The sequence below is a fragment of the Erythranthe guttata genome, chromosome 14 (assembly GCF_056151865.1).
Source record: "Erythranthe guttata isolate IM_541 chromosome 14, IM_541, whole genome shotgun sequence".
Taxonomy (NCBI): domain Eukaryota; kingdom Viridiplantae; phylum Streptophyta; class Magnoliopsida; order Lamiales; family Phrymaceae; genus Erythranthe; species Erythranthe guttata.
The window spans coordinates 7559500-7571623 of NC_142546.1; the positions used below are offsets into that span (position 1 = coordinate 7559500).

Below are 12124 nucleotides of genomic sequence, written 5' to 3' on the forward strand. Positions count from 1 at the left end.
AGAGTAATAATCACAACTAAGGAAGAAAGAAAAACAAATAACTTATGAGTGAATTTTGGCGTTAAAACGCCTGAGGTTACTTGTATTACAATTTACAGACGATGAATGGAAATCTGCAGAAGCAATCGAACATTGTATATTCAGCAACATGACAACTTCTCAACTTCAGAAACAACTGTTGATTCGCTGAAGTAATTCTCGTTTGATAGAGGTGAACTTGCGATAGGTTCATGAACCTGCTCGTGAGACAAGAAGTTAATAATAGTTCAATTACAAGATTGCGTGAATAAATCAAATAATAAATGTTCGATTTGTGGCATATGCGGAGAAAAGGAAAAGATTTACCTCACTAGGGTTGGTGGCTGAGTCTAAAGGCATTTGAAATAATAAGTGTGCTATCGAACGGTCGAGAGGATTCGTATGTATTTCGATATCCATGAAACTGGTGCACATAGAATTGCGTATCACGATTAACACTAGTATTAGTTACCATTTAACTTAAGTAGACAAATAAACATTGTTTACGAAAAATAAAGGGGGACAGATGAAAAAGATTTTCCATTTATATTAGGGCAAATTACGAAAACCCCCTCCTGTTTGAGTAATTACAACCAGCCCCTCGACTATGCATTGTCTTACACTTCCACCTTTACGGTGTCAAACTTACCTACTATATGAGGGGTTTTTTCGTAAGAAAATACATAATTAAAGGGGTGGTTGGTAATTACCCAAAAATGAAGGGTTTTTTTTTTTTTTTTGTAATTTAACTTTAATTTGGCCGTAATTAGCCCTTGTATTATATGCTTAAACTTAAATAAACATAAGAATGAAGATAAAAGAAAGAGGTCGAATTTTACATACTTGTTTGCGCGGTTACGTCTTTTGTTAGCACTCCGAGCCAAACGGTACAAACTATCCCGTATGCATAACTTTGTTCTCGAATCCAACTAAACCAAAAATGTGGTGAAGTTATTAATATACATCGGATTTCGGTTTCAATCTTATTATATACATCGTCATTTATTCATAAACGTACAAAGGAAATGACTGGTACGCGGAAGAAAACTTTGTTTGCCAACTTTAAATTAAAGAAAACAGATCAATCGAATTATGTAATTTTCGATCTCGAATAAGGAATTAGTACCTGTTTCATAGCATGCTGAAGCTGTCGTTGAACATCTAAAAAAGCCTGGTCAGAAGTAATCCCGGAAGGAAGCTGTGTGACTTCATTCGATACATCACCGATATAATTGAAACCACCGTTTCCAAGGGTAAAATCGTCTTTGCCATTGGCTATTTCAGGACCAGTCACAAATGACATGTAAGAATCGTCAGACTTTACCGAGTCCCAAGAACTAGTCATGACAGAATCATTGACAGAATATTCCTTTGAGAAGTCGTGGTTTTCTGAAATATTTTCCACCACATTCGGCCAACTCATCTCTTCCTCTTTGCAGATCCCGATGCCAAATATCGAATCGCAATTTCTGGAAAACCAAGGGCACATTCAGTATAAGTGGAAAAAGAAACAATAATTAATAATACAACAATGAAATTTTTCGAATAAAGAAACTGTTTACCTGAACTTCCCGTCGATATCTTCAAACATCCCGTCAATATTTTCAAAGTTGCCGATTTCAGGCCAACCGTAATACAGGAAATCATTAGAATCTTTGTTCTCGGTATTTTCAAAGAAATCGTTGCCGATAGTTTTTATGTCGTCGAGCGGATAATTAAAAGAGTTGTTATCAAATATAGTGGTCTTGTCACTGAGAACTGAGTCAACTCGAATCGAGTCAGCAACGTTCAGTTTGTGGGACAACGGTTCTATTTCCGGCATCGCGTTCTTTCTTTTACCCAGAGTCGAAAATCCACCTTGTTCTCTTTGTTTGATCAACATTTTTAGCAGCAAATCTCTCTTCGATGTTATTCTAAATAACTCGTTAATTCGCGGTGCGGTTTTTTGTCGTTATTTCCCAGAATTAAATAATCACCGAGCTTCTTTGAACAAATATGCGTCTCTATATGATCATCACTCGAGCAACATTCGTCCCGAGATGCGTCTATAAACTGTAAAAGCAGGTAAATAATTTTAGCTACAATAAAATTTACAGCTAAAAATCACTCGAAATCAACGAATTTATTACAATTTATAAAAATTAAGAGTCGAACATATTATATATAGGATTGCTAAGTTGAATAGTAGAAACAATCAAATGCAAATAAATTTAAATCATCATTAAAATTTAAGTGTAAATTACGGCCAACCCCCTGAGATAATGTCAAATTACAAAAAATCCCTCGTGTTTGGGTAATTACAGCCACCCCTCAACTATGAATCTTTTTACACATACACCCTCACGGTATCAAATTTGGATCTTCTAGATTATGTGGAATATTCTCTAATTTGTACCCGTTTTACCCCGTCCGAGCTCCACATTTGAAAATAAAATGATCACAAGATGTGTCTCTTGCCTTGTAAATATCATATTGTGTGGTGCAATAGAAACTGCATGTTCGCAAAAAACGAGTACAAACTAGAGCATATTCCATGGAATCTAGAATATTCTATTGAATCTGACACTATAAAAATAGATGCATAAGAAGATTCATAGTTGGGTTGATTGTAATTACCCAAACATGAGGGGTTTTTTCGTAATTAAACGAGAACAAACTAGAGCATATTCTATGGAATCTAGATTATTCTATCGAATTTGACTCCATAAAAGTGGATGCATAAGAAGATTCATAGTTGGGCTGAATGTAATTACCCAAATATGAGGGGTTTTTTTGTAATTAAACGAGTATAAAATAGAGCATATTCCACGGAATCTAGAATATTCCATCAAATCTGACACCATAAAAGTGGATGTGTGAGAAGATTCATAGTTGGGATAATTGTAATTACCCAAACACGATGAATTTACCTTTCCTCAGTGTGACCGTAGTATCCCAAAATATTAATCTATCTTCCTTGCTATGTGAATCTAAAAAAAAAAAAAGAAATTAACAGAAAATAAATCCGAAAGAACTAATCTGCTGCAACGCATCCTCAATTTAATTCTATGGACTTCCAAAAAGGAGGAAAATAAACACACACACACACACACACATCCATGTTTCAATCAACTTTTCCTTTTAATTTCAACTTTTAAGCTGAATCCGAACCATAAAATTAATTCAGTGATTTAAAAAAAAAAATAGACTCAAATTTGCTTTACATCGATCTAATACTCAATCGAGCTAAAATACTCGAGAAAACTCACCCGAAAAATCTAATCAGCAGCTGAAATCGTGAAAACCGGCGGGAAATTGTGAAGTTCAATCCACGAAGATAATCAACCGCTGATTCTCCGGAGTCCCAAATCTCGGATGTTTTTTTAGAGAGAGAAAGCAAAACCAAAGACTTCTCTCTCTCTCTGTATTCTGTTTTTTGTGCGTCTGCGAGTTTTTTAATGAATAATAATAATAATAATAATAATTGAGTAGACAAAATCTCTCAAGAAAAACAAAAAAGAAATTGAATAGACAAATGGGGTCGCTAGAAACCGACACGTGTCTGGTCGAAACGGCCGACCTACGGGTGGGTTGTCAGAACTCGTGGCTGAGAGCACCCGGAGATACGATCTCTTTCGGCGTTCCTATTGGTGGTTGTGTCCCTTAGAGAAATGAGAAGCCGACACGTGTCTGGTGAAACCAAGTAGTGTGGCCAACTTGGAATTAGTGGTTATGGGGCTTTGGGCAAATGGATTGGGCTTTGGCTGTTAGCTTATTTCAGTGTTGCACTTTATTATTTATGGGTAAATTACACCTACACTCTTGGGCTATGTTAAAATGACTTTAAGGTTCATATTAATAATTGTAGTCGAACATCAGAAACAATTATCGGAACCAAGATTTTATGACCTGGGAATCCATATATACTATATTTTTTTTCCCCTGGGCCGTTAATACTATCATAGACGAAAATTTATAAATCTTATATAAAATAATAAGGATTTAGAAATGTTAGGAGAACCATGTCACCCCTAGCTCCATGTCGTCTCCACAACTGCTTGAAACTAATAGTTCGTTAGAACCCTAACGGAATAACTTATCCAATGCATTATTCCGTTAGTATTTCTAACAATGTTTCAGGGGGTAATTGTAATAACCGATACTACATCGACCTTCAAAATTATTTTAGCATACCTCAGGGGTCTAGGTGTAATTTACCCTTTTATTATTATTACTAGCATTTTTTTCCCGTGTGCTGCACGTGATAGCATTTCAAAAGCGACAATTAGAGAAAATTTACATAGAAAATAATAATTACAACAATATAATTAACAAAGAAAGCGAAATAACAAAGCAGTAAATCGTTCAATAGATATATATAAGAATGAAAAGAAGAAGAAAAAAAACCTATCGCTTCAGTTTCGTGCTACAAAGCACGAAACAAATGATATTTTCATAATATAGGTATGTTTCGTGTCGATCTACCCTCAGGTTCGTGCTACCGATGAGTTGGGTATTACCCGCTAAAATCCGAAACGAGACACGAGAGCCGGATACTCGATAGGGTGATGTCGTATTAATTTGTATTTATATGTATATTATTAAAACAAACAAAATGCATTTATATTAGGAAAAAAAAAAGTAGTTAGTTGGAGCTAATTGATGACTTCCAAAATTACGGCTGAAGTCTTCTTGTCTAATCAAAACCATACACAATTGCCCTCAAAATTATACACATAGTCTCGGGCCCCTGCAAAGACAAAGATCCAACATTAATTAGCCAATGTCCACATTTTTTGTTTAATTATTATTATTATTATTATTATTATTATTATTATTATTATTATTATTATTATTATTATTATTATTATTATTATTATTATTATTATTATTATTATTATTATTATTATTATTATTATTATTATTATTATTATTATTATTATTATTATTATTATTATTATTATCATTTCTTGCAATTGAGATTGTAAGAACACCACATTACATGCTTGATGAAATGTCCAATCCCAAATTTAGCAACAATGAATTAAGGCAATGTGAGGATAAGTCTCCATTATATATATAGGTGGCCATTTCTACTCAAATTACACCACAAATCCATTACAATAGTTCACTATATCACTATCTCATCCTAAAACCAAAAATCAACTATGACTCGACCTACTTTCGAGCCTCCACCACAAAACAATCGGTGTCTCGATACAACCCAGGCCGATACTTTTACAGAGCCAGACGTTGAGGACTCTATGCAGTGGCGAGTCCAGAAATTTAATACAGTGTGAGCTTAAAATTTCGAGGGTTCGGAGGCAGCGCCCTCGAAAAAAAAAGTAGGACCTTTTGTTTTGGATAAATTAGGAAGAGATAAACTCTTAGGGTTTCTTCTGCATAATTTGAGTTTTTGAGTGGGCTAAATAATAAAAATTGGATGAGCAAAATAATAATAAAGAAAAAAAGACCCAAACAAACTAAAACATAAGGAGAGGGATTCGTTTCAAAAGTTTGCTTAGGTACTACCTAGATCTCAGGACCGATCGGACCTGCAACGACAGAAGTTTACGACATTAAAGAAAGTGGACTCGGTGCACGGCAAAATGATTCCTCCACGGCTATGGAATCCATAGACTTCGGCCGACTCGTCGAGTAGTTTTTGGAATTGAGGATTTTTCAAGAAAGAAATGGGAATTACAAATCTGCCCATTTCTTCACCAACATAAACCACAATATGCCCCTTTGGAGTATTATTAATCTTCTTCTTGATCTTCCCTTCATCTGATTTTGATGATGATGATGATGATGATGATGAGATTTTCCAGTAATTTCCCATTTTTTTCTGATGTTTGTTTGTAATAAAAGGAAACAAGAATTTATGTAGTGATTTTGGAGAAGCAAATAGGGTTTGTTTTAACTTGTATATGTTAAGTTTATTTGCATAAACATGTCACATATATATATAGAGAGAGAGAGAGAGAGAGAGAGAGAGAGAGAGAGAGAGAGAGAGAGAGAGAGAGAGAGAGAGAGAGAGAGAGAGAGAGAGAGAGAGAGAGAGAGAGAGAGAGAGAGAGAGAGAGAGAGATGCATGCAACGTACAATTGTACTATTAGGTCTACAGGGAAAATATACAGCAATATTATGGGGCTGCATGCAGCTGAAAATGTTGACAACGTGGGGGAAATAATTTGAACAATAGTTTGTGTTATAAACATCGTTTGAGGGCACGAGAAGTCACCTTGATTTGATATTTAACGCCCTACTAATTATCAACTAATATAAAATATCTTTGAGACGTACTGTTTTTTCATCCTTCAAGATATTTTATTTCACCGTTAAATTAAATATATATTTTCTATTTTATTATTCCTTTATTTCTCTTTTACTTGTATTTTGTACAAATTCATAAATTGTCCACCACCAAATTAATTAATTAGAATATTCACTAAAACATTACTGAAAACAACTAAAATTAAATAGTAGACCCCGAAATCAACTACAAGGTATCAAACGCAGCAATTTTTTGTAAGAGACCAACAAAAATCAAAATTAAAAATAACTATATTGATGTTTTCGAGTACAAAATTATCCAAATAAACTGCAATTATCAAAATCAACCACACGATCTAGTTGATTAATGAAATCAACTATAACTGTAACGGGAACAACTATATTTCTGTAAGTAACACCAACACAATCTCAACAAACGAACACTACAATTGATTGAATAATAATATAGTATATTTAAAGCTACATATTCTTTTTTTTTTCTTTTTTTTTTTTTATCAATTTTAGTTACATGGCATGTGTTTGTTTATTCAAAGCACTTTTAAATATATTTGTTTTCCCTAATGTAATTCATTTATAAAAAATGATATAATTAATATGGATATTTATATAGATCAGCAACACAACATAAACATTTTCCCCATGTTTGGATGTATAAAATTAAAGATCTTATCGAAATAATGTTCGGTGCCAGTTTTTTTGAAGTGACTGATCAAAAGCGTGAAGAAATTAAATACTTTTTTTTTAATTTAACTAGATTGAAATTAATATTAATATAATATTAGTATAATATTAATATAATATTAATATAATATTAATATTAATATTAAAACCTCAGATAACACGAAACTCATGGTTGCTTGTTAGGGTACATCTCCCTTATTGGTTTCCCACAGCCCACAATTACATTAAATTGTCCATATAAAGTCACATGCAACAATTGAAACATAAGTATCGTACTATCTTTCAATTTGGCACGTGTTTGGGATTAATTTATTGTAGTAATTCATCGATATTTCACGTCAATTATATCAATGTATTGTCCAACCAACGGCTCGGAGCGAATGTGCATTGATGATTTAATACATAGATGCGGAATCGGGGATTAAATTAAAAAAAAAAATCGTCATGCGATGCGATGCACGAGATAAAATTTCAAAAATGAAAACAATGATTAGTTTAATACTTGACAATAAAAATTATAATAAAATGTATGATACATTACACCCACACCCCTGGAGTATGTTAAAATAACTTTAAGGTCCATGTAGTATCGGTAATTACAATCACCTCCTAAAACATTAGAAACCGTACGGAATAATGCATTGAATAAGTTATTCCGTTAGAATTCTAACTGATTATTAATTTCAGGCAGCGGTGGAGACGACTTAGATCAGGGGTGACATGACTCTACTAATATTTCTTAAATCCTTATTATTTTATATAAGATTTATAAATTTTCGTCTAACGCCCCCGCGGATAACAAATATAGTTCATATCAGTCCCCACGACATGAAATCTTGACTCCGGCAATTGTTTAGGGGTGTAACTGTAATTATCAATACTATAAGAACCTTAAAATTATTTTAGCATACCTTAAGGGTGTAGGTGTAATTTACCTTATATATAAAGCATTAAAATAGTCTAACTAAAAGATATTTATTAATTAAGTACTATATAAAGCATTAGTCCAATCCAATTTTAACTATATTGTGATGAAACCCCAACCAAACTTCACATGCATGTGCCTGTTATACATATATACTTCTCTATCATCACCAGTTTTTAGATATTTCTTACCATCAGTTGAGGAAGAAAAAAGTTGTCTGAAATGAATGTCAAGTTGATCAAGAATCAAGAATCAAGATATTTCTTTTGCGTTTGCCGTTCATTTTTTTATTTTTATTTTTATTTATTTATTTTTTTTATTTTTTTTTTGTAATTCCACTTGTAATTCTCGATAATTCTTGATATTGATTCTAAATTCCTTCTTCCGTCACATTTATAAAAAATAGAGTTCATAATCGTTGGAATAACAATATAAGTATATTTAGAGATAATAATAATAAGAATGTGTGTAGTAGGAATACTCAGGAGAGGATATCAAGTTGTCCTAACTTTGTGCTCCAAGACTGTATTTATACATGTCCATGAGATGGAGCGGTGGGTCTCGCGTTCTGTCTTCGGTCAGACCACACGTGGGGATAGTGTGACTACTATGAGTTGTGTTTGTCTGCTGAGGGCGAGCTATCTTGCTCTATGCGATCTGGCGATCTGGCCAGTTAAAAGGAGAGAGCACGCTGGTGTGGTCGCTCGAGGTTATGCCGTAAGTGGGCCTCTTCCTGGTCCATGTAATGTTGCAAGTTTTCTGCCTTTGTTTCTGATATTGGGCGGAATGTAGTCACATTCATCGTCTATGTCTACTCCACGTGAGTCTAGTGACAGGCTCTATGAAGTGTTAGTGGGCATGGTAAAATTAGGTTGGGTTACCTTTGGACTTTATATGAGATTCTTGATATTTGGGTTTTAGAGCAATTGAGATCGTATCAATTATATTAGGGGATCATTATAACAAATTCCAAATTTTCCTTAGTTCAATACTACCAAGTTTAAAATTACAATTGAGTACATATTTATAAGTTTTTTCTTACTTTAATACCAAAATAAAATTAAAAGTACAAAAATACCGTTTCTTACAAATATCAATTATATTAGAAAAAAATTGAAATTACTTTATTAAAACCAATTAAAAGAAAAGGAAAAAAAAAAAAACTCCCCTTTCAACCCACCCACCGGCGCCGCCTCCTCCCTCCACCGTCGCTCACCGGCCAGAATCTACCTACCCTCGCCGAACGCCGCCGCCGCCGAAACCTCCGTCGTTATCAAACCGTCACCGCCACCGTCGTTATCACAAGTAATATTTAGTTTCGTTTTTTTTTTCTTTAATATTGAGTTAGGATTTGATTGTTTGATATGGGTATTTAGGATTTTATTGTTTTAGGTAGGAATGATCGTTAATTAGTAATGGGTGCATCTAAATTCAGTCGATTTGAGCATTGATTAGAAATTTCGTGGGTTGTTCTTCGTTTCACAAAAATCGACCTGAAAGTGTCGATTTTTTCAAAATTTTCGACATATTGCCGTCGAAAATTATGCATAAATCGACACTTTGTTGTCGATTTTTGTGAAATTTTTGAAATTTATTCCAGTTCATTTTCGACAGCAACCTGTCAAAAATTATGGCAAAATCGACAAGTTACTGTCAATTTTGCCAACATTTTCGACAGTTTGCTGTAGAAAATGAACTGTTATTAATTTTTTTTTTGTTGTTTGTTTTTTATATTATGTATATTTATTTATTTGTGTGTTATTTTCGGGTTTTTGCAGTGGAAGAACCACGTGAACCTCGTATACCCGGCTGTCTCGAACCGTAAGAAGAGGAAGGAATTATCCGATAAGGGCAAGGGCAAGACAATCACGACCAAGAAAAAGATTACGACCAAGACTAAGTCTGGAGAGGGTTCTTCCTCAACGAATCCGGTGCCGACTCTACCTCTCCCATCGACTGTAGAAGTTGATGATTCGAGCAACAAACCGGTCCGAGGTCCCGAGATATCGAAATTGTACATAAACTGTGAATAAATTTTTTTTTATAATTTACAATTTTGATTTTTTTAGTCCAAAAACACTTAGAATATGTTTTTTTATGTTACATTGAAGTTAATTTCACTAAAAAAAAAAAGATTTGCAAATTATCAAAAAAAAAAAAAAAACTAACAGTTACTTTTCGACAGCTAACTGTCGGTTTTATCTGAAAAATCGACAGCTAGCTGTCGAAAAGTAACTGTTACATTTTTTTTTTGATAATTTGAATTTTTTTTTTTTTAGTCCAAAACACTTAGAATATTTTTTTATGTTACCTTGAAATAGATTTTGAGTCCAAAAAAATAATTAAAAAAAATAAAGGCCTTCTTGCCAGCATAAAGGCCCCTCACGCTCACAACAAACAATCACATACGGTGTCCTACGTCCTCTATTCCCGTCACTCGAACCCGCAATCATTAACACCATTCCAATTCTTTTACATACTTCACGAACCCATGCCAATAAAGCTTCTTGTGTTGGGAATTTTTCTGACGTGGTAAATGAATGGGTGCAATCGATTTACACAAAAGTGGAGAAAAGATTAGACAAATAAATTTGCAACAGAAAAAAATCGACACTTAAGTGTCGAATTTGTTCCCTATTTCCGACACTTAAGTGTCGAAAATAATGGACAAATTCGACACTTAAGTGTCGAAATATGACTTATATAATAATTGATATTATATATTTTCGACGGGTAACTGTCGAATTTGACCACTATTTTCGAGACTTAAGTGTCGAAAATGAGGATAAATTCGGCAGTTACTAGTCGAAAACATATAATATCAACTATTATGTGTTTCGACCCATACATGTCGAAAAATAAGCACAATTTCGATCTGTATGTGTCGAAATTTAATGGCAGAAAAAAAAATCAAAATCGACGTTTTAGCTCAAAAAATACATGGATACATACCTGAATGGGTTCTCCTTGATCGTAAACTACCATTTTATTGTCATTTGACGTCATTTTGCAAGTTGTGTAAGCTTTTGATTTCTTTAGTTTTGAAGTTTTTTAGGAGGGTTTTTTGGGAAGGGAGAAGAAGGAGGTGAGGGGTTTGTGAGTGAGGAGGGAAATGAGTTTTGAGGGGTTTTGATTATTTGGTATTGAAGAAAGAAAAATAATATTTGTAATATTTTTTTGATTTTGATTTTCATTAAGGGTATTAAAGTAATTTATGATTAATTGTTTATTTTTTATTTTTTTGGTATCCAACTAAGGAAAAGTTGGGATTTGTTATAGTGATCCCATTATATTATCAAAATAGGTATTAATAAATATATGTTTTCTTTTTCTATAAAGCTATCCAACACAATCCTATACAATTTGTTTAAGAATGTGACCTCACAAAATACAAATTAATTCACGTCCTAAGAAATACATTCTCTGAGAATAATGGATTAATTCCACTTTATACCCTCTAAATATAGTGTTTTGGCTCCTTACACTCCTAAAAGGAATTACTAGCTCTTTATACCTCGGAAAGTTATAAATCATTCACATTGTATTTCTTTAAGAGTTAAAAATAAGGGTAAATTACACATCGAGCTATGAGTTTTAGGCAGTTGTGGAGACAATATAGAGCTAGGGGTGTGACTGTAATTATCAATACTACATGAACCTTAAAGTTATTTTAGTATAACTCAGGGGTGTATGTGTAATTTACCCTAAAAATAAAGATTGCTATGTATTAGGAAACAAGAAGTAACCTTTATTCTTGCATGAGGTTAGCTAGAGCTAGGGGAAAGAAATCCATTTATAGGCAAAAAAAATCACTTTGTCAAAGAGTGGTTGAGTAAGATAGCTTCCAATGCCTTAGAAAATTTGTCTCTTGATTTTTGTAACCACATAAATAGAAATCAAACTAAAGTATTCGGACACTCACACTTTAAGCAAGACACTAGTTTAGAAATAAGATAACATAATTTTTTTTATTCACTTTGCACCCCATAATTATGTAGTGTGTCACAAACATACCCCTCAATTATGATAAGTACCAAATACCCCCTACATTTTCTGGTCAAGCTTATAAAAATAAAGGGAAAAGAAGACTTCGGAAAGTATGATTATATCTTCTTGCATATGCTTCTGCTCAAACCTCAATCAAGATCTAAATCATCTTATCGAGCTTTAATCGAGCTGAACTCAAATATAGCTTTAATTTATCGTATATCTTTTATTATCATC

General features: G+C 33.2%; 1 protein-coding gene across 2 annotated transcripts; it reads right to left on the reverse strand.

The window, feature by feature from the left end:
* Positions 1–17: 17 nt before the first annotated feature.
* On the reverse strand, positions 18–3616 carry LOC105956135 (uncharacterized). 2 transcript variants are annotated; one of them, XM_088814755.1, is made up of 7 exons: positions 3267–3616; positions 2928–2987; positions 1581–2070; positions 1145–1487; positions 862–947; positions 346–442; positions 18–236 (listed from the first exon to the last, which is right to left on the reverse strand). In XM_088814755.1, the coding sequence occupies exons 3-7, from the start codon at positions 1898–1900 to the stop codon at positions 141–143; spliced, it is 942 nt and encodes a 313-aa protein (XP_088670881.1). In that variant the 5' UTR covers positions 1901–2070; positions 2928–2987; positions 3267–3616; the 3' UTR covers positions 18–140. The 2 variants fall into 2 exon arrangements, with proteins under 2 accessions (XP_088670881.1, XP_012835424.1); XM_012979970.2 differs by lacking the exon at positions 2928–2987 and having other exon boundaries at positions 3267–3487.
* Between the last annotated feature and the right edge of the window lie 8508 nt (positions 3617–12124).

What these genes read in the sequence shown, in the direction of transcription:
- LOC105956135 (XM_088814755.1), bottom strand. Translation starts at nt 1,900, where the DNA reads ATGTTGATCAAACAAAGAGAACAAGGTGGATTTTCGACTCTGGGTAAA. An exon ending in GATATCGACGGGAAGTTCAG is followed by an intron (nt 1,488 to 1,580) that starts GTAAACAGTTTC and finishes TTGGTTTTCCAG; the next exon opens with AAATTGCGATTCGATATTTG. An exon ending in CAGCCACCAACCCTAGTGAG is followed by an intron (nt 237 to 345) that starts GTAAATCTTTTC and finishes TCTCACGAGCAG; the next exon opens with GTTCATGAACCTATCGCAAG.